This window comes from Zonotrichia albicollis, chromosome 10, assembly GCF_047830755.1.
Source record: "Zonotrichia albicollis isolate bZonAlb1 chromosome 10, bZonAlb1.hap1, whole genome shotgun sequence".
NCBI lineage: Eukaryota > Metazoa > Chordata > Aves > Passeriformes > Passerellidae > Zonotrichia > Zonotrichia albicollis.
In genome coordinates this window covers 12,478,909-12,501,387 of record NC_133828.1, presented here as the reverse complement: position 1 = coordinate 12,501,387, position 22,479 = coordinate 12,478,909, and the positions used below count along the sequence as shown (strand labels likewise).

General features: G+C 48.5%; 1 protein-coding gene across 2 annotated transcripts in view; it reads right to left on the bottom strand.

The window, feature by feature from the left end:
• Positions 1–14,362, bottom strand: part of ERBB4 (erb-b2 receptor tyrosine kinase 4) — a 579,112-nt gene extending 564,750 nt beyond the window's left edge. Inside the window, exon 1 of one of the 2 annotated variants that reach the window (XM_074548046.1) lies at positions 14,040–14,362. In XM_074548046.1, the coding sequence (XP_074404147.1) occupies positions 14,040–14,133 (94 nt within the window). In that variant the 5' untranslated portion in view covers positions 14,134–14,362. The remainder of the gene's footprint in view (positions 1–14,039) is intronic. The other variant, XM_074548047.1, reaches the window with a different exon arrangement.
• Between the last annotated feature and the right edge of the window lie 8,117 nt (positions 14,363–22,479).

Sequence of the window (22,479 nt, the reverse complement as noted above, 5' to 3'; positions counted from 1 at the left end):
AGTTCCTCCCAATTTAATTCATAGTTTCAGATGAAAAGATTTTATAGATCTCTGTTCTGTCTTGAGATGAGCTTGCCTAGAGCTCCATGCAATAAATTGATGATGAATCAATTTTCCTGCGCTGTGCTTTGTAGTCTGCTTTTTTTCATACAGCTCTGAGAGCTGTGTATAAAATACCTCATTCCTTACTTGTTTTTTAAAGATAGGCTAATGTCTCTAAAGATCAAGAATATCCACAGTCTATTTTTAGATTGCTCACAGTAAGCCAAAAGTGCCCTAATAAAAACATCTTTTAATTCACGTGTAATATTTTATTACACGGCTAGATTAAGAGATAAACCAGTCTGTACTGAAGTCTGTGGAAGTTGCAGTGATGACTGAGGAGGCAGAGTGATACAAAAATGAGTGTAAAAAGGCTTTGCAAGCTCCCTGTGGGACTGGCTTTCACCCCCCTCTCCCACTGTGGGGCTGAGCCTGCCAACCCTCCGACCCCACAGTGCTTTAAGTGACACAGCTCCAGTACAAGACTGGGAAGAGAGCAGGTCTGGCTGCTCCTGGATAACCTGATTTAACCCTTTCATCTGCCTTCTCCCACAGCAGTACCTGTGACAAAGCACAGCAGTTGCTATGGAGCAAAGAGAGCTATTAGCTCCTCTGTACTAATGTAATATAATTAGTATTGTAATTTTCACAGCGCATTTTGTTATCCCTTCTTACCCTGGAATGCTTTGTGGGTTTATATTTTTACTCAGAAGGCTGTCCATCTCATGAAGCTGAACTGACACCACAGACTGGAAACCCATGGCTTTGGAGAGCTCACAAGTCTTCAGGAGCACATTTCCCACAGCAGGTGGTCATCAATGGCCACAAGAACTTTACCAGCAACATCTAAATGCTCTGGGACATCCAGCAAGGCCAACCCCACGTTTAACATCACAGAGCCAGCAGCCCCTGCCCACAAACCCCCTGTCCAGCTCCCACCTTCCCCAAAGGCTGACAGATCCTACACAGAAGAATAAAGAAAATCACCCACACCGGAATTTGAAAAGACTGCCTGTGCATGCCACAAAAAGTCAAAGGGTTTTCAAATTATCAAAGCTGCCAGGACAGAGCTCAAAGAGCCTCCTGTGCTCTGACACCACTCCCACTCCCAAGGGCTGCCTCTTTCAAGCACCCTACAGGGGCAATCCTCCACCTGTGTTCTTGGCTGCAGGTCAACTGCAAACTGTGCTTTCCTGACACCATCTCTCTCACCCTCTGTGGGTGCATAACCCTCATCAAAGCTTCTGGGAAGGTGCAAGGAAGAGTTTTGCAACCCCTGTTTTATAAGCATATAAGACATAAAAGATTTTAGTTTTGCATACAGCAACCTGCAATTCTCTGCTCTTTCTCCCCACAACCTCCCACAAACAACAGTCAAAATGAATTAAATGCCAGGCAGACATAAACAGAATTAAAATATATTGCTGGTAATTTTGGAGTTTTGAGCTTGAATCTTTCCACTGTTTTTCCATCATTCATGCTAATGCAGCGTGGAAAGCAAAAGCAGCTTGTTAGCTTTTGCTCTCTCTTGCAGCTCAATTGCCGAGGCTACCCAACACACTTGCACTCTTATTTGCTCTCCTTTCTACCATATCTCAAGCTGTGAAATTAATATGCACAGAGGACATAAACCTCCAGCTCAGGAATAAAAAGTGACCTTAATATGCTCCTGCTTAATCCTTCCCCAGCTCAGCGTAGCATCGCTTTGGGAAGGCAAGCCAGCACCAAACCAAGGTGCCACCTTGCCCTTCAGCCAGCGCTGAAGCACACTGGGGCCTCCTTGCAGAAAATCCCTCCTTGGGAGGGAGCAGCACAGCAGCAGGAGCAGAGCTGCATCCACACTTGGACCTCTAGCAGCTGACACAGCAGCATTGGGCACTTTGCACAGCAGCACTCATAGAGGCAGCGCCCCACGACACCGCTGCCATTGAAGCTGAGAGGAAAAACTCTGTTCAAAGCATTTAAAATAAGAGAGATTTCATTTATAATGCCCTCTTGCACTCCCCACTGCCCCAGGTCTGGCCTGAAGGCTTTGCCTAGCCTGTGGTTTCAGCTGTTCAGAGCTTCAAAACTCTGAGGTCCCAGACAACAACAACTGAAGGTTTCTGCCAAATTTAATTTTTCAGGCATGAGGAGGTGCCAGACTGAGCCCTGAAATGTGCACAGTCAGATGATGCCCTGGGTGGCAGCAAAGCTCCCTGCTCTATGAGAACAACAGTATTTCTTTCCTGCATCCCAGTCTGGAGAGAAGCACAAGCACATACCTTTCTCTAAAGGCACAAACAAGTGCTCCCTCCTCAGAAAGGGCACCAAATTTTGACAACAAATCACCACCACCTCTCTCTGGAGGTTAAAGCCTACCCACATTGAGCCAGTTACACAATTATTGTGGATTTTCAGGAAAAGGAGAATCAATTTTCAAACACATGGAGTGGCAACAGAGAGACAAAAAGCCTTGCCCATGTGAGCACCCAGGGACTGTGCCAGAGGAACAAGTGCTTGCACTAACTGCAAAGTGATGACTGTATTCCTACAGATTCCTCAGCTGTTGCTTTGAACTCTTTCACTGAAATGTTTTGACAGCATACCAGATAAAAAAGGAAAACAAAAGTAACTCTGAAGTGTATGTGAAAATACACACATAAAAACATACAAATCAAACTATCTTCTTTTGCCACTGTGAAAGCATCACATTAAATGTCATCAAAACAGTAAATTCCAGAGCAATTTGTCTGCGTGCATTTGTGTTTATTCTTAAATTTAACACATGCATGGGTGTAACACACACATTCCCCTCACTATCTTTTCAACAGTTGCCACAGATATGGAGGACCACAAAAGCAGAGCCCAAGGGTGCTGAACTTACCCAGGTTTCTAACACAGGTGAAGACTAAACCACACCAGTCCCATAAAAGGAAGACACCAATGGAAGGGCAAGGTGTGACAACCCAGCCATCTCCAGAAAGCCATGTTTTCTACCATGAATATTCCAAGCCCAATTGGCAAAACAGGTTAATTTTGCATGCAAATGGACAGTTACACATCTAACTGATCATTTGTGCAAGCAATTACATGTGCTATTACCTGACTGCATAATTCCATGGGCCTAATTTCCAAATTGGGTCTTACATTTTCTGTTGAACACAAATGCTCCATTTAATAAATAGATACTGAGCAGTTTTGAAACCCAGTCATCCAGACTTACTGACCCCAAACCAAATATTGAAAAAAGATGCTGAAATGTGTATTTACCCAAAAAAGAGCACCACATAACCCTGGTGTAATGCAGTACATGGCCACCAAACTGTGCCATAAGTTTCTCTGCTGAAACTTCTAGTCCTTTAAATTGCAACTGAGAGCCAAATATATGTACAAACATGACCGGTAACTCCATCAGAAGCACCGTAATGTTCCTTATTGTAATTCCTTCAGTAAAAGACATCTGGGGCTTTCTTGCTACTCAGGATGTATTCTAGGGAGGAAAATCAAAGCACAAACACATTAAAAGAACACTATTCTTAGCAAGCTGGTCAGCAGCTCATGAGCACAGTTTCTTTAGACAAATCCTGAAGATAAAGCAAAATCCAGCTTTGAATTATGAGGTGATTCAGGATTTTCTGCACATGATCCAAGCAGTTGATGTCCCAAGCCTTCGCATCGTGACCTCTAGGGAGAGGTTTTTATCTAAATTTAATCATCCTCAACTATTTTCAGCCAATTGTAAGGACTATTTTTCTTTCATGAAATAATCCTAAATACCGTCAATTTTCCTGTGCATGTCAACCTCAAGTCTCTATTTTACATGTCAAGCAAAAGCTCTGTAAGATTAGCTGTCAGAGCCTGTGAGTTTTGGCCAAATATCAATTTTCTGTGTGGATGACGCGTTAAATTTAAGATGCTTGTTGCTACTGGGGGTAAAGGAATATAGCAATTACCAAGCTATTCCTGCCTTACAAATCCATAAGTAATCATACTGCTGGAAACCCAAACTTGGTGGAAAAGAAATTAACTAGAGTGTTAAAAACAAAGACTACCACTGAAGTAGTCACTGCCACCTCACTCAAGAAGCATATCAGCAGGAAGACTTGATATCACAGTCTCTGAGCCATAGATACCTGCAGAGATCCAGGGAAAAGCCACTCCAATTCCCTCAGAGACCCAGGGAAAAGCAACTCCAGGTCCCTCAGAGACCCAGGGAAAAGCAACTCCAGGTCCCTCAGAGACCCAGGGAAAAGCAACTCCATTTCCTTCAGAAACCCAGGGAAAAGCAGCTCCAATTCCCTCACAGACCCAGGGGAAAGCAACTCCAATGCCCTCAGAGACCCAGGGAAAAGCCACTCCCATGCCCTCAGAGACCCAGGGAAAAGCCACTCCCATGCCCTCAGACACCCAGGGAAAAGCAACTCCAATTCCTTCAGAGACCCAGGGAAAAGCCACTCCAATGCCCTCAGAGACCCAGGGAAAAGCCACTCCAATGCCCTCAGAGACCCAGGGAAAAGCCACTCCCATGCCCTCAGACACCCAGGGAAAAGCAACTCCAATTCCTTCAGACACCCAGGGAAAAGCAACTCCAATGCCCTCAGGCATTTTCATTATGCATTTTATCCCCCACAACTATAGCCAAACCACAGGGAATCTGAGATGGCTTTTGCTCCTCTCTGCCCTTCCCCGATTCTTTGGAGCCTGCCCTGATAGTTTTCTTTATTACATCTCCACAAGACACTAAAGTCCTCTGTTGTGTGGCACCCAGATACATCTTCCTTAATATCACTAAGCCAGGCTTGTGTAATCAAGAAATGATGTTGTTGTAGCACCTTATGCTGATGAATCCCAAGGAAAGCTTTATTTCACCTACCAGAATAAACCTCAGGCTGTGCCATCAAATAAACAGGGGCTTCATTCCAGATATTCCTAGAAAAACAGGCATGCTGCAGTTCATACTAGTTCTCAGGGAATTTAATCAACTGCGGGTTTAAGGGACACACGTAAGATGAGCTTTGGTGATCTTCTGCAAGAGTCAGCTGGAACTCCAAGAAACTCAGGCACTTTGGCTGACATCAGCACGACCCAAGCTGAGGAGTAACAAGGCAGGTAGCAGTGCATCCCTCCTCCTTGCTGGCATTGCTCCAGCGCTCATCCCTCACCAGCCTGCAGCAGCACTGCCTCATAAAGCTCTGAAACACCATCTGTGTCCAAGGGAAACACCAGCATTAAAGCTCAGGACAAACAATGAAAACCTGAAAGCCCCAAAAAGGCAACACAAACAAATCTGAACCTGACAGGGGCTACCCAACACGAGGACCCAGTCAGCAGTAAGCCAAAAAAGATGGACTCTTAAACACCAATGTCAGGAATGTACCAGGAGCTGATGTCACTTCATCACAGCAATGAAAAAAACAGTCAGACTAGACCCAAAAAAAAACCAAAATGGAACTAGTGTCACAGTAATTCTCACACAGCCTGGAACAATTTGGACACTTCTAACACAGGAAAAGCCCAACGTACAGAGTGTTGGAGCAGAAGGTTTACGCCCACAAGGACAGGATCCATCTGGGCCAGAGAGGACCTACAGAAATCACACACACTCTGCAGTCTTTTTTTGGAAAAAGCCACTATTTGCCATGTTTTGTCTCATTTCCATGGGCCTTCAGCAAGAGTGGGATTATTCAAATTGACAGCAACAGTCTGGCAAGATTGTTTTCCAGAATCAAAGGACACCTACCCAGTAATTGCTGTACCGTAGCATGAGGCATAGCCCACATATTTTAATGCCTTAACCACATGTCGTGGCAGCAATTGGACCAAAGCTATTAAGTCTTAATGAACCCACGTTTCCATTGCCAATTTCACCAGCAATATTTGCAAGACACTGCAAAACCACAATTCAATAAGCCTCTGTATAAAATACTAAAATGGGTTTTAAAAATATGGCTTATAAAAACAATCACTGGAATTTTTCCCCCATTTCTTAAGCTACATGAGGTTTGACTTTTCTCTGCATACAGAGGAGCTAAAGATTTTTTCTTCTTCTTTTTGTGAAGACTGAGACTGCAATCCAAGATATTGGATTGAAATTAACATGAAGAAATTTGCAGCAAATAACACTGTGTGAGTCTGTTTGCTAATCTTCCAAAAACAGAAGGAAAAATAGCAATGTCTTCCTGTCCCCAATCTCTGGCTACCATAAGAAAGTAAAAGCTTCTTAAATAATATTTTATTAACAATTTTATTAAAGGTTCAAGCTGAACACCAAAACCCTTGGAAAGGCAAAAACATTCAGCACAGACCTGATTTTGTTTCCTTTCTGAGAAGCTGGACCAAGGCAGAGAAAATGTGAAGCATCACTACAGTTGCTGCTCCAGAAAGAACCCCCCCCACCTGTGCTGCAGGCACCACATTACTTACACAGCAGCTGCTTGTTATATCGTGATATAATGAAGTTTCACAGTGGCACGTGAAGCAACACTAGAAACAAACCTAGCCCAGAATTTCAGCATGTTATGCAGCACGAGGGCGACATAAATGCTGTACAAGTTATCACCACTATTTATAGGCTCTAATAATGCCACATTTTTCTAATATGATCTTCCCCATACACAGTGCAGCCCCAGGTGACACCAGGGCCACGCAGCTGCATGAGCTGGCAGCAGTTTAAAACGTGTTGCACGAGAGGATCCAAGCATGCACGATTGTAAGAGCGGTTCAAAACTCCAGGAGACAAAGAAATACTCTATGCTGAGAAATCCAGGGAGAAACTCACAGTGCTGGCACAGAAGTCCTCCTGTGGCTGAAGAAACAGACAAAGGAAGAAAGAAGAGTGGCAATGACTTTGTATTTGTTTTCAAAATTTCCATTTTCCCTGAATGGGCTGTTAACTCCCTTGTTCCCATGAGCTAAGCTGGCTCTAACAGCTCCCAGCTTCCACCACCAAAGCCCCCCTGCAGAAAGGGGTCCCCACACACTACACCGGCTCTGAGTCAGCTCATGGGAGAAGAGAAAGAGCAGGGATCAAACCTGAATTTCCTAAACCAAATGAGCTGCACAGGGCTCTGTTTGCATATCAGTTTCTCCCGCTCCCAACATGCTAATTCAGGCAGCAGCCGCTGCGCTGCAGAAGGATGGCTTTCAAATCAAACAGCTACATGCATTATTTCTGCCTCCGTCCTACACAATTCCATGGCTTTTTCCATACACTCCAATGCCTATGTCCTCTGAGCATTATTAATAGCTACTGAAGAATATTATCTGCCTACCAATCATTTCAGCTTCCTACTTAATGGCAAGCACATTTTTAGAGCATCAAATATATCAACAGGGACAATGGTTGCTAAATTTGAAGTCAACAACAACTGGAAAACGTTAGCTACTTCATTGGTATTTTTACATGCTTGCAGAAATATCTCTTGAAATAAATGAGCCTTTTTTTATCCTTTCAAAGAGATAATAAAATAATACTGAATTCTAAATACTGTCACATATCCTCAGCAAACAGCAATTTAAATTTGGATAAATACATTTTTACTGCCAAAGATAATGAGCAAAAATAACTACAATTCAACTTTGCATAGTGGATTGGATGACAAAAAGACCACCTTAAAATGACAGCTGGCTGGCAGGCACAGCTCAGCCGATGAACACTCACCAGAACACGGACAATCTTGGAAAAGGGGTTAAAGTAAAATAATTCTTAGGAACAAATGCTTATCGTTGCATCTGGCTGCGACATTAACCTTAAAAGACTACTAAAATATTCCATTAGCATACTAACCACGGTACATAAACTTTTATGTTTAAAATGTTCAATATTTCAACGTAATTTCAATTAATGGAAATTGAACATTGGGATATGTATCAAGTTAAGTGTAATGGTTTTGCTTCCTGTGCGTGCACCAAAGCAGCTCCAACCTGCCCATACCAGCTCCCGCCACAGGAGCCATGTCCACAGGAGAAGGTCCTCAGCAGCTCACAGGGCTTCAAATGAGCCAAACAGCTCCACAAATCTCTTCCCTGCACATTCAGCTCTGCACAACAAGGTTATTTAAGCATATGCTGAAATGCAAAGCGTGCAAGCACATCTGCAGTATCTGCTCGGGCAACTCAGCAAGAGGCAGCAATTGAGAGGTGCCTGCCCCCTAGGACAGGCTTTCTTGGGAACACAGGAGACAAAGGGATGGAAGCACCACTTGGAGAGTCTCAGTGGAGCAGGAAGAGCCAAGCCACAGCTGAAGTCAGGAAGACAGGCATAGGTTGCAGAGCTTTATCCAGTGTATCATCACCCGCCTGGGACACGAGCGTGTCCAGCTCTCACAGCAATGCTGCAGCCAAGGCTGTGCCAGTGTTTCAGTTTTGGGCTTTTCCAAATTTTCCACAACCCAATTTTGTTGAGAAGGGGTTTTTGGTTTTTCTTTTTCTTACAGCACGCAAGCTTTTTTATTCAACCTCCCTCTGGCACGATCCATTTCCTACATGAATCACAACTGGGAGGGGTGAGAAAAAGAGAGAGGTCAGGTATCACAACTCTATTTAATAGACATTTATTAGGCAGTTCAGTCAAGCAGCTGCAGGCAAAGGGTCACATAATGCCTTGCAGTGCCACAGCAGCCTCTGCACATGAATTTAAAACCCATCAGCAGCACGTCCCAGCTTCCTCCTCAGCTCCTCTGGGAACACAGTCTAGGAGGGAGACCATGGGGCAGCTCAGACCCTGGTACCACAGCCAGCACTGCTCTGAGCTTGGGGTGGTCCCCAGTGGGATTTTGGAAGATTTCTGCAAGCTCTGTATTTCTGTGAGCTCAACAACAGCTGGCAATGAGACACAGGAGCATGTCACCATGTGACAAGAGCCCACGTTGCACTGCTGACTTATTAGGAGATTAAGAAAGATCAAGCTATAAATGCCCATTCAGTTATTGTACGTGTAGCTGCACAGACATTGGGAGAGAAAGGAGCTGAACATAGCACGAGTATAATCTTAGAAGTCACTAAAAAGGACTTTACAGGAACACTTATACAATGACTGATCATTTTTTTTATAGTTCAAAAAGAACTGTATCTACTAAAAGTCTGAGGCTTACTTTGCCTTCTATTTACTTGATTTTCCTAGCTCCTTCTTTGTCAAAAGCTAGAGTTTATAGGCTTCAGGCATGGAAACAAAAAGCAGTTACCACCAGAAAAGAAAAATATTTTTTATACTCTTTGCAGTATAAATTTCTATTCCTCATATATATTTATATTCTTGGTATTCAGCACAAGCCTATGGTGTGACCAGTATGTGCTCCTGCAGTTTGAATTATTGACTCCGCAGCCCAAACACCAGCCAACATCAGACCCTCACGAATCAGTGATGCACGAGCAAATATTCATCTGCCCTGGACTTTGCACACCCTTTACACAAAGTGGGAAGAAGGACAAGTTTCCCTGGCAGGCTGGGGAAAAAAAAAGAAAATAAGGAGATATATATAGCAGCAGCTGTTCAAAGACTTCAGGAGGCTTGGCATGTGCCCATATGCCCAGCAGAGGTAACGGACAGTAGAAATGAGAGCATTTATCACGTGGACACACAGCTCATCACAAGGGAACTGCCACCGAGCACGGCTTAAACCGCTCCTCCAAAACAAGAAGTCGCTAAACAAACATTAACTAAAGTTGCTGAAATGATGAATCTCTCTGGCAGATTGCGTACTCCCATGGGATAATTCAGCTTTGGCTACGTGGGCACACATAAAATCCACCAGCAGCCTGCACTTGTTTGCAAAAGCAAACCCTTTAAGTCAGTGAAAATCAGAGCCTGTTGCACACCCCGAGGACTTGTCAGCACACAAGTGATTCACGGCAAACAGCCCAGCTGCACTCACCTCATCCTGCCTTCACTCCTGCCACAGCAAAAACCAAATCCCAGGAACCAGCCCCCTCTCCATTCCCAGCAAAATTGCCTCAGTGCATTGAGAGTGTGTGGAGCGCACGAGGGCAGACCTGGCTTAGCTGTTTCCACGGAGCTGCCATCACTTGCCCATGGTTTTAACAGTATAAATGCCTGGCTGCACAGTACTAAAGCCCAATCTGCACAGGCAGGACACAAAGTTCAGAAGCTTCCAGAGAACCATCCTCCTCACCAACCACCATGAACACCACCCTTACTGTCCTAAGGAAATCAGGAGGGGGTTGTTGTCATGCAAAAACGCAAAAAATATATGAAACCTACAGGCTACATCATCTTTTTGAGCAAGAAGGACCATCTGATCTGAGCCTGTGCTGCTGACTGACCGTGTATCTTCTATTTTCTTTCCTAGCTTATCACAACAGCTCCTACACTATTAGGACCAAACACTTGATTCCCAGTTTGAACTCATTCACCTTCAGCACCCAGTCATTGATCTGGTACCGACTCACTGTTTATCTAAACGAGTCACCCAGACAAGTCACCTGAGTTCCTCTGGCTGCTCATATTAAGCACTTCAGTGTATGGGTCACTCTCCCAGGGTGCTCTTACACCTCCCCTGTCACACATGCAGGGGCACGAGAGGTGGGGACAGGACTCCAGGGATGGCTGGTTCCCTGTGAGCCACCTGAGAAGCTGCTCCTCGGCCTGGGAAGGGGGTGTGGAGGAGAGCTGAGCAGCAGGACCAGCGCCTGGGAAATCACAGCCCCAGCTCCGGGCGGTTCGTCCTCATGCCGGGAGCTCCTGGGGGCTGCTGCCATCTAGAGATGCTCACAGAGCCAGGCTGCGGGCTGGCCACTCCGCAAGCCCCACCATCGGCACCCAGGAAACGCTCAGCTCCCGCCCCAGCAGCTCCCCAGCTCTGACCAGTGACCCACAGAAAGGGGTTTCTCCAAAAGCCTTTGGAAAACGTGCGCGCTCTGGATCACAGGCTGTGCCTCCAGACGCAGCGCGAGCAACGCGCTGCGCTTTGCTGAAATTGAATTGAAAAACAAAACAACAGAAAAAACCCAACCGAACTAAAACCCCCTGAAAACTACAATAAAACATTCATTCCATTAAGGTGTGTGGCTAGAAAACTGAGGGCATGTTTCAGAACAAGCCGGCATTACAGCCAGGAGTGCAATGCAGCACTCAGGATTCAGCCAGGAGCACCCACAGGGTGCTGGGCCCTTTGCTGCCATGGACCAAACGTGCCTTTCTCCGCTTGCCATCCCACTTCACTACCATGCAGGCTCAGGAGAAAGGCTTCCCCCTTCACGAGCTGCTACTGCCAAGTCTCATTTGCTTTACTCATAAGGCATGTATTTCAGGTCCTTATTATTACTGTTTTCATGTTAATTACAAGCACAGCTCCTAGTGCCAAATTCCATACACATAAACATCAATTACCATCTCTTTCCTTTTTTTTAAAAGCAAAGTCACAACTCAGTCACTGGGGCAGGCAGCAGTGCCTGTCTCGGCAGGGCAGGTGCAGGCACAGAGCCTGCGTGGTGCAATTCCATGCTGGAGCTGCCCCAGGATCCCTGGGGATGCCCCAAGAGTGGAGGCAGAACCAGGCTCCTCTGCCCTGCACCACGGCTGGCTCTCAGGGGACACGCAGGGACAGCAGCAGAGATGTCCCTGCAGACACCTGAAGGGCTGTATGGCACAGGAGGGACACCAGGAGGGTGCTGAGCCCACAACAGCACCTGCTGCCCTTTGGTGAAAGGCCCAGACAGAACGATCCCCGCGCAGGGGGCCAGGCCCTCTGAAACTCCCAGTCAATATTTATCGTGCCTTTGCAAAGGCACTCAGGGCTCAGCCTAATTTTAACCATCAAATAGACACCGTGGCAGGATCAACGGGAGAGGTGCCAAGGAGGGCTGTAGCAAAGGAGAGGAGCTGCATCTCTCTGAAGGCGTGTGGAGTGTCCCATCCAACATGACCCAGAGAGGAGTAAAGGCATGAAATTAAAGACTGCCCATACATCAGCCTGAACATGCTTCTCACTGATAAATTAAAAAAAAAAAAAGAAAAAATGAACTGCAAAAATATTTGAAGTACAATTATTCTCAGAACAGCTGAATACTTCAAACAGGACTAAGTTAATTTGGCTGTAATTATTTAACAACTCACCAACCCCACATATCAGAAAATGGAGTTAATTTATCAGCTATTTTCGAGCAGAACAAAGACTCGCCAGCTTCCAGGTAACAGCCCAAGCTGTTTGGCTCACGTGACCCCGACTGAGCTGTGCACTGCAAACATTATATGCCCAAGCACGGAGACAGAAGAAATCAGAAAACCCCAACGTGTTTACATATTTACACACAGGATAATGAAATCAAAAGTTTGGCCAACAGCTTGCTTGCATGAGCAACGCCATCACCATCTTTCTCGATGCACTGAAAATGAGGGTGGCAGCCAGAGCCCCATCTTATTGCCCCCAAAAGCCAAGAGAGCCCAAATTCTGGGGGGTCCTAAATACTTGCAAATCATGGCTCCCTGTCCAGCCTGCCTGGCTATTCCAGCAAACACCAAGTAGCAAGGCTTAATCATTACTAGCTGCCAGTGCCCACAGCAGTGCCTAAACCCCGCCAAATAGGAAATGTCATTCCAACCCTTCTATTTTAATAAACGGATTTTCTGTTTTGCACAGTGCAGGGCACAGAGGATTTTCAACAGCACAGATCCGGGAGGCTTCCCCAGAGGCGACGGGAAGGCAGGCGAGCAACCCTGGACCGATGCTTTTTATTTTCACGGGGGTATAAATCCAGCAATGGAGAGTCTTTAGTGATCGTCCACGCCAAGAGCCCGGTCCGAGCGGTGGGAAGGATTGCTGGAGAGCACGGGAGCATCCCAGCGGGGACGGCTGCTGCCCAAAACCGGGGCAGGCTACGGGAAAAGTGTGAGACAGAAAAGTATCAAGTGAGGCGAACAGTCAGGCTGCGTGTAAACAGGGAGGCAGGCGAAAAGGTACAGAGAAGCAGCGCCTGTGAAACGAGGAGTGCCATTCTTCTTCAGCGGGGATTTACCGATTCAAACCGCAGGAAGAGAATATACAAAAGAAAGCAGCAGCCCATCATTTCACCCCTCCCGGTTTCGAGGGTTAGGAAACAATCGCACAGTGAAAAAGTAAACTGCGTCCCAAGATCAAAAACCGCCTTCAAAGCCCAATCAGGCAGGCAAAGCCAGGACACGCTCCTTTCGCTTCTCACCAAACGTATCCTTCCTTCTCTCTGTTACATAAAGCCCCAAAATATAAACTAAATTGTGAGAACGAGGAGCTGTTGCACCAATACCGCCCAAACAGCATAAATTTTGCATCACCGAGGAGAGAAGGGAAAAAAAAAAAATGAAAGAGAAGTTACAAAGACTGAAGAAATTTCCTTTTAATGTTTTATTCACAGCAAAGGGGCGATGCAGCGGGGGGCGATCCCCGTGCCCTCTCGGGGCGACTGAGCCGGCACAGCTCGTACTACGGCGGCGAGAAAGCGCCGCTCGGATGCCAAGAGCAAAACAAAATCCACGCCAACGCTGCAAGTTTCCCTCCAGAAAGTTAAAAATTCCGGGCAGACCCTGCCGGAGGAAAAAGCGCCTTTTCCAGCGTTAACTTCCCAGCCGCCCGCTCGCCCTCCCCGGTGCGCGCACACCTGGGCCCGGTGCTGAGGCGGCGGGGCCGGGACGCGCGGCGCACACACACGAACGCACAGCACAGGTGTACGGGCACCAACGCCGCCACGCCAACTTCGGCAGCGCAGCCCCGTCGGGGCGGCAGCGGCACCTGCGGGGACACGCACGGCGCCCGCCCGCAGCTCCCCCGGCAAGGGCGGCCCCGGGGCCGGGCGGGGACAGCGAGCGGGCACACGGAGCGGGGCCACGGAGCGCTGCTACGCGGGCGATCCGCGACCGCCGGCTCCGCTCCGCTTCCCGCGGGGGGTTGTCGCCCTCTGGCCGCCGCCGCTCCGCGGGACCCGCACCAACTCCCGCACCCCGCGCCGGGCACCGGGACGCGGAGAAGTTGTGGGGAAGGCGCCGCTCCGCCGGCCGTGCCGCGCCGCTCCGGCCGCTCACCCACCTGCCTGCGCCGCCGCGGCGGCCCGCGGGGCCCCGGCCGCCGCCGCCAGCACGCAGCAGCTCCACCACAGCAGCCCCCCGGCCGCCGCCGGCATCGCGCCGCCGCCGCTGCCTCAGCGCCGCCGCTGCCTGGCCGCCGCCATCCCCCGCGCAGCCTCCGCGCTGCCGCCGCCGGCTCCCAAAAGTTGCCGCCGCCGAGCCGCCGCCCCCAGCGCCGCCCCTCCGCGGGCGCGCCGCGGCGCCGACGGGGCGGCCGCGCCGCTGCCGGGCCGCGGGGCGCTGCGCCGCCAGCACGCGCGGAGCGGAGCGGCGGGAGCGCGACGATGAGGAAGAGGAGGAGGAGGAGGAAGAAGGAGCGAGGGGGGTGCGGGAGGAGGAGCGGCGGGACGGAGCGAGGGGGCGGGCGGGGGCCGGCGCGGCGCGGGACCGCCCCGCGCCCCCCCCTCCCCACACGGGGGCTCCGCAGGTGCGGAGCCGCGCGCGCCCCTGAGCGCGAGCCGCTCCCGCCTTTGCGCCCCGCCCCGCCCGGCCTGAGGGGCAGGTGCGCGGCCTGGGCCCGGCCTGAGGGGCGGCCGCGGCGGCACTGCCGGCAGCGGGACACCGAGGGGGCTCTGCCGTGAGGTGGCACGGGGAGAGACTCTGCTCCGGGGAGAGACCCTGCTGCGGGTAACAGGGACACCTCCCGACACGGCCCCCCGAAATAACAGAACCCCAGAGCGGGCTGAGCCCGTCCCAGCGGCGGCCGCGGCTGAGATGTGAGGAGTGTCCTGGGCAGCTGAAGCGCGCCCGGCTCCACTCCGCTGCGGGACACCGCCGGACGCCTGATCCGGACAAGGACAGGGCATGTCACCCTCCTCTCTGTGTTCTGCCCCAAAACACCCGCTCCCGTGAGTGCTCACAGCCCCTCATGCAGAGACGAGCATCCCACCTGCACTCTCGGCGCCAAGGTGAGTGTAGGGATTCCCAGCGCTCAGCCGAGGCATTTGGGAAGCTTTAGGGTGGCAGGGCTGGAAAGGAGGGAGAGAGGTTGTAAGGGCAATAGGGCAGGTTGGCAGCACCTTGGAGATCATTGTTCAGTGTGGTAGTGGGTGGACTTGGCAGTGAAGCAGCCTGCCTGCAACTCTGTGGGGCACAGAGGTGTAATGGCATCTCCCACCAATGCAGCCACCCCTTGATGTCCCCTGCCAGCCTGTGGCACCTCCTAGAAGCTCTCAGGTGGGGACAGCTGCAGTGCCAGGGTGCTTCAAGCATCAGCTCAGCATCCCCCTCACTACCACCCACTCCAGCACAGACATCCTCCCTGAAAGGTCCAGGGGACCAGAGTCTCATCAAGATTTGTCTTGGCAAGGCAGACACTGAAAATCTCAAAATCTCATCAGAGGTGGGAGACAGCAGCTGCCATTTATCACTCCTGATGAGTTGATTGGCATCCTCAGTCACAAATGAGCCCTGCAAGTGCACAAGAGAAGAACACCGTCAATTCTTCGCTTCATGCCCCCAAAATGTATGCCCTAGGTTTTGAAGCCTGCTCACCCTGATCAAGCCCTTCTGGTTCTCACCAACATGAAGGAACTCTCCTTATGCCTTTCCAGCTGGTCTGTGCAGTACTTCTCAGAGTGACTTCCCAGTGATGCCAACAGCTTTCCCTGGTACCCCCAAGCAGATTAAGTGGAAGACTGCAGCAGCAAGTGGAATGGTTTTCCCATAGGAATTAACCTCAGAGGAATAACCCCAGTCCCTCCAGCCAAACTGCCTCCTTTCCCAGGGAAGCCAGAGGCTTGCTTGCATGCCTTTAAAAAAAAAAAAAAAAAAAAAAGAAAAAAATCCCCAAATCAAAATAGTATTTCGAGTTGGATTATTGCTCTTTGGCCAAAGAGCTGGAAGTTCAGCTGGAATGCATTAGCCAGGCTTTGCAGGAAGGAGGCTGTAAAGAAGGAGGTGTCATTGCCCTCGGTGCTGCATCCCATTGTGGTGGCATCAGCAGTGGCAGAGGGACAGTGAAACTGACAGGTGAAAGAAAAGGCAGCACGGGAAGCAGAGCCCTGACGCGTCAGCCTCTTCCTTAGGGTTTTCCCTGAGAGCAGCAGCCGGGTGAGGCCAGCAGGAGAGGCTGGGAGCCAGCCCGTGCCCTTGCTGAGCAGATTTCAGCGGTGCTGATCGTCCCTCCTTGCCACCCCCGGGAAGGAAGGAAGCGCGATCCCTGCCTGCCGCAGAAATGGATCCAACGGGAGGCTGTGAGGCGAAACTCGCTCAAATATTGAACTAGAAAAATTTTGCTCGATCTGCCTCTCAGTAAACAGTGACTAATTGCTCTGGCTGGAGCTGCTGTACCTTCTAGATTGGAAGGTGCAGATGGAGCACCGATAGCGAAGGCTCCTTACCTGACGCCGGCTGTACATTAATCACGAATGTTTGCTATGCAAATCTTGTCATACAAAGCAATTATTGCTGTTCCCATACTGACCTCATGTTTATTTATTACATGAGCTCTTTATTTGAACCTTGCCTGGTCTCTCTTCCCATATAAGCGTATTAGTATGAGGCTTCCAAAGGCACCCAGCTGAGAAATTGTAGATTTATTTGTGGCGTGGAGGGATGGCACACGACACGCTGACTGCAATGCAGAGCTGAGAGGCTCAGCTCTTTACACCAGTGGCTCTTCATGCAAAATATTCTCACCCCGAGGTCTCTTGCTGGATTGAAGGACACTTTCTAACAGCACAGGGCTGCGACTCTGGCTTTGCTCTGACGCTGCAGTATTAACCGATGGTTAATGGAGACTGTCAGCCCGAGGAGCCGCGCAATAAAACTCTGCTTGGGCTTCTTTAGGGCCCGCTCAGTACAAGTAAAATTTTACACAGTGCTTCGTCCTTGGCTTTGTCACCTTTGCCTGCCTCCGGAATGATGAGCTGCAAATAGATTTAAGTGTGCCACCAAGGAAGTTGTGAGTGCGGTTTTGAATGTGGTGTTTGGGTAGCTGGAGTGGTGGGTGTCTTTAAGAACCAAGTATTCTCTTGCCAGAGGAGTTTTCTCCATGTGATTTAATGTTGGGCAACACTGGCATCCGGTGGGCAGAGGGTTTCCTCCTTAACAGCTTGTGGCAGCTCACTCCCTTGATTTTGTCCTATGGCTTCTCAAGATGACCATTAAATGCAATTTCTACATTACTCTGGGCTCTGTTTTCCCCTTTCCTTCAGTTTGGCTGCACAGCAGGCAGAGCAGTGTATTGCCTTTTTAGTGTTTTCTTTTAAACACACTCTGCTATACTGTCTGGGGGCTTCTGAAGTCAGCTGCCCCTCCATGCTGTTCAGTTTTGTTGTGCCTGCCTCACACCACGTGCAAATTTCTGTTCCTCCCTTAAAGGTGACAGGAAGGGTCTCCATGGTTCTTGCTTCAAACCCAACCCTCCTGTCTGACCTCTTTGGACCCTTTCTTGTCCACAAACAATTGTTGGTGCTCTTTTACTGGGGGAAACTGTAGAAAAGCCCCCAGAGCCTGAATGAAATCAAATCCTTCTTGCACCCCTCAGCCCTCCCTGCCTCTCACTGCTCTTTCTTCTGCTCTCACCTCTGCTTTCAGCTCTTCCCAATGTAGCATCATTTTCTGATGCAATTAACACTTCTTATCGCTTCCAAATCATTAATAAAGCCCGTAATTAACAGCAGGCCTGACAATGAACCCAGCAATGCCACTCTGTGTACTTTTGCCCCTCTCCAGCATCACCCCTTCCTTAGGATTTCAGCTGGCTTTCCATCCATTCAACAACTTGCATGCCCCAGTCAATTTGAAATATTCCTGCCCCCCCCCAGTATTTCTCTTTTATGGCGCAGCTGTAGCTTTTGCTAATTGTTCATGAAATGACTTTCCTTTTTTTTTTTCTAAAGCAATATTTTTCATGAGAAGTTGAATTTAAAAGGGGCCATAAATGACTAATAGTAATTAATAAAAATGAAGAAATAATTGGGCAATGTCTTTAAATGTATATGCCTAGAGTCAAACTCCTAAATCCCTGCTTCTGTTAGATCAGCTTGGGGTTTTTATTCTCCCCTGAAGGAGCAGCAGTGCCCAAGACTGTCAGGGAATACTCCAAGTGATGGAATAACTCTCCAACAACCCCAGAAAGCTGAGGGCTAGCAGAATGTGGTGGACCATGATGTAACTTACTGCTGCCCTCCTCCCTTGCTGTGCCAGGGCAAGAGGGGCTTTGGGGACCTGGTGGACAACTTGATCCTCTTGAAAAACATTGCCTTTAACCCATGGAGAGCCCTGCCACTTCCACAAGACTGTTAGAAAGGGATTAGACATTTAAGGGCAAGACAGTTACATTAAAAAAAAGAAAGCAGCAATGAAAGGCTTTTGTGGTTCAGAGCATAAATCAGCCTTTTACTGCTTCCCGTTGCAGGGAGCACAGCCACAAGAGCCTAACTCAGGGATTTTTATATCTGCTTGTGAAATATCTGGGGGACAGCAGTGCCAGGGAGCAGGCACGGGACCCTGGGCCTGAGTCAGCACTGCCCAGCCAAGGATGCTGCAGCATCCTGGTGCCTTTGGGAGGGAGGCTGTGATGGCACGGAGTCAGGGACACATCCTGTGGTGTAAAGCAGGACTTGGAAGCCCACAGAGATGGTGTTGAGGGCCACTTCACCCCTGCTCCCCTCTCCTGATGATAATTAACCACTGGTGGTTTTCCTTGGCCAGTGCAGACTAGCACAAACTCAGATCCGCCTCCCCAGCTCATTAAAAGGTCACATTTTACAAAGTAGCACAGCCACCCTAACCAAATGTGTGCTGGCTAATTGCCTTGGGTGTGAAATTAGGTTTGTGGTTTCTGTGGGATCAAGTGTGGCTTGCTCCTCTCCTCCCCAACCTCCTTGGTTGTGTTCCCAGTCACTGATGAGCATTTGACCTGCAGAAAATACTGCACTTTGCAGCCAGAAACACACACACATTCCAAACCCCTGCCTTTGCTTGCACCCAGGATGGTGCAGAGACATGGGGGTTGGAGAAGCTGCAGCAGAGCAGAAAATGCCACATGGGGCTGAACCTCAGCAGGCAGTTTGGGACCTGTCAGGCACAATAGGTTGGAATGCCCTACATTAGGTCAACACCTCACTTTGTTTCCACTGCTCCTTGCAAAATCTGGGGGGACAGAGCTGCCCAAGCTGGGATATGTATAACCAGCTCCAGGCCCTCCCACTCACTGGAGCAGAGAAGGGTGTGTGCAGCACAGTAGTAAATTGTTTAGCTGAAAGCATGGGAGAACTTGTGCCTTGCACTGCAGCATCTCTCATGTCATTGAACAAAGCAAGTGTGTGTCAGCTGTGGTGACAGAGATGCTCCTTGTCAGCCCTGGTCCATTAGGCAACACGTGCCAGAGTGCACAAAGCTGGAAGCAGGAATCTCTGCACAGAGTGGGCAATCCTGAAACAAATACAAACACTTGGTGTGAGAGAAATATTCAGTTGGGCATCCTCTTGCACAGCCTCACACGTGACAAGCAGCCAAAAGCCCATGCAAGAAGAAAGCTTGTGGAAGAAAATGATGACTTCTCACCTGCAGACAGCTGAGACCCCTGGAAATAGCTACTAGCCCACCTCAAAGTGATATCAAGACAATTATGGGGGTTTCTTTATAGGTGCAGGCTTTTCAGTTCTCACCTGGAGAAACAGAGCAATGAATACAGGCTCCATATGTGCACAGCCAGGTGAGCAGCTCTTCGGAAGTCCAGATAGCTGTGGTGAACATCTCTGGGGAGAAAGAGTGTCATGAAGGTGTCCCTACCTCCTCCATTGATACTCTGCTGCCTGGCTGAGATCCCAGCTCCACGTTTTGACAAGTGGGACCCACAATGGGAGCAGTGTGGAGCTCAGCTGTGTTTGCAGGACTTCAGAGATGATATCACAACCCCCAGAGGCAGAGCAGAGTGGAGCTCCAGGCAGGCAGAGAGATGTGAGCTCAGCCACTCACCAGGGACAGTTAATCCAGCATCAACACTGGGCCCATTGTGGGGTGGTGCAATGCACTACTTTGTCTTTCCTCAGTGTGTGGGGTTTTTTTCAGAATTATTGTTTGAGGAGTAACAAAAATTCCCTTGAAGCACAAAGAGTACTCTGGGAACCTGAAAGAAGCCCCCCAATTAGATAATACAAAAAATATCATATAGACAAAATTGCAGCAGCAGCCAATACAATGCAGGCTTTCTAATTGTATTTTCTGTAACTAAAGGCTGATCTCAAGAAAACATTTTAGACCGTACTTGGGTTTTAGTGGTGTTTATATCTCACTCATAGCAAAAAGATTTAAGTACACTCTCAGTTATTGTAAGAGACCTAAAACAGGCCTATGTTGTCCACTCTGAATTAGAGCATCATATTGTTTCTTTTTTTTTTTAGTCTTCCTCCTGTGTATATCAAAATCCTTGGCAACCTCCTTTCCCAAGGGCCTCCCTTACATTTCACAGAATCATAGCATAGTTTAGGTTGGATTTAAAGGTCCTTTCAAACCCCCAGCAATGAGCAGGGACATTTTCAACAAGATCAGGTTTCTCAGAAGCTCATCCAACCTGACTCTGAATGTTTCCGGGGCTGGGGCATCCACCACCTCTCTGGGAAACCTGTGCCAATGCCTCACCACCCTCATTCAGTAGAAGATGCAGTGTTTTTCCCATCACCCACATGCAAAAACATGGGTGTTTTTGTTTTCTTCCCAACTCCTATATGATATCCAAATACAGCATTCTCTTGCCTAGTACTCTCTCACTCATCCTACCTCTCCCCTGCCTTCTCTGTGATCCTGGTGGTGTGTCTCACATCTGAAGCCAAACTCCTCTCAGCTCAGTGATTTCCTGCCATAGTTCATGTCTTTTTTCTTTTTAAAAATAGAGGAACATCCTCCCAAGTGGCATTGAGCAAAATGCAATAAAGAAAATATAGAGGTTATCCACTTGATACCTTGAAGTTTCTGCTTTTTTCTTCTTCTTGTTATTGGATCTTACTTCAGTCTGGTGGTGACTTCTCAAGACATAGAGTACAAGCGCATCAACACACTAATAATATCTGCATTTCCTTATGGATGACTCAGTTTTCCAAGATGACAGAAAGCAGTACCAGCCATGGTTCAGCATTATCTTATAAAGGCTGTCAGCAATGGGGCTGGGGTACTTCACACATGGTCAAAGCACCCCACTCTCTACAACAGATTCTAGGTTGCACCTGAAAAATTTCAAGGGGGACTAAAGGATACCCACCCCATTCTTCAAAGCACATTTGAAGCTTCCAGTCATAATTATTTACCAAGCAGTTTCTCAAGCCTTTTTTTTTTTTTTTAGAAAAAGTCTTCCTATGAAAAATTCATTTATACAGCACAAACCGTGTCTATAAATAATAGACACTCCAGCTCACCTGCCTCTTTACATTTCTATAGGCAATGCAAGCTCTACTTACAACAAAGCCGAGCAAATTAATGCTGCCGCGTTATCAGCACACATCCCCCGTCTGGCACAATTGGCTGGATGGTCCCGTTTGCCTGATAATTCATTGTTTCTATAGCAATCCTGACAAGAAGAGCTTCCCATTGTGCTCAAGGAAAAGGGCACTCCCAAGACCACAGCAGCTTTATTAGCTCTAAATACCTTACAAATAGAGTCTGGTTATCAAAATTGGTTTCCAGAAGTCACCATTATTTCAAGCTTTGCTGTTAACACGCCCAGGACGAGATGTTCGGTGGCTCACAGGGGACCAGCCCATTGGCTTAGAAGCTCACACTGGATTGATTTGTAGGAACTGCACCAGTCAGATCCTTCCAGGTCGTTGTTGCCATGTGAAATAGTTCTGTTATTCTAAATTTTCTATGTAGCTGTAGGAGTCGTGAAGCTGTAGGTGAGCAGAAGCACTCAATAACTTAGCAGAGTGCACCAAAGAGCATTTACAACCCAACTTGTTACAAACTCAGGGATTGGACTCACTTGTCCTCATCCAAGTGGCAAAAACAGGAGGGATGGGGTGGTACCTTGGGGTGCTTTTCCATGCAGGACATCCCCTGCTTGCCTTCCCCACCAGGAACGGCGGCACAAAGCCAAGTGGCATTTCAGGGTGCTGCTGCCAAGGCAAGGACAAAACTTCCGCTGCCAGGCCAGGAGCAGGCAGCAGGCCAGTGGGTGGCCTTGTCTGCAGGCAGCCATGCAAATCTCTGCCCAAATTTTCCCTGGTTTATTTTTTTTTTTTTCTTTCCTGGAATCCAGCCATTTGCAAGGTGAATGCTCTCTTCTTGCACTTTTTCTTTTTTTTTTTTTATTAGAAGCAAGCACTAGAAAAAGAAACTTTCAGCAAGTACTAAGCACTATGTTGTCCGGTTTTCGGCTGTTTGGAGGGCCTGGAAAGGCCCGGGGTTGCCTTGAAGCAGCCCACGTTTCAAAGGATGAGAAGAGGCTTCAGTTCTTTTCT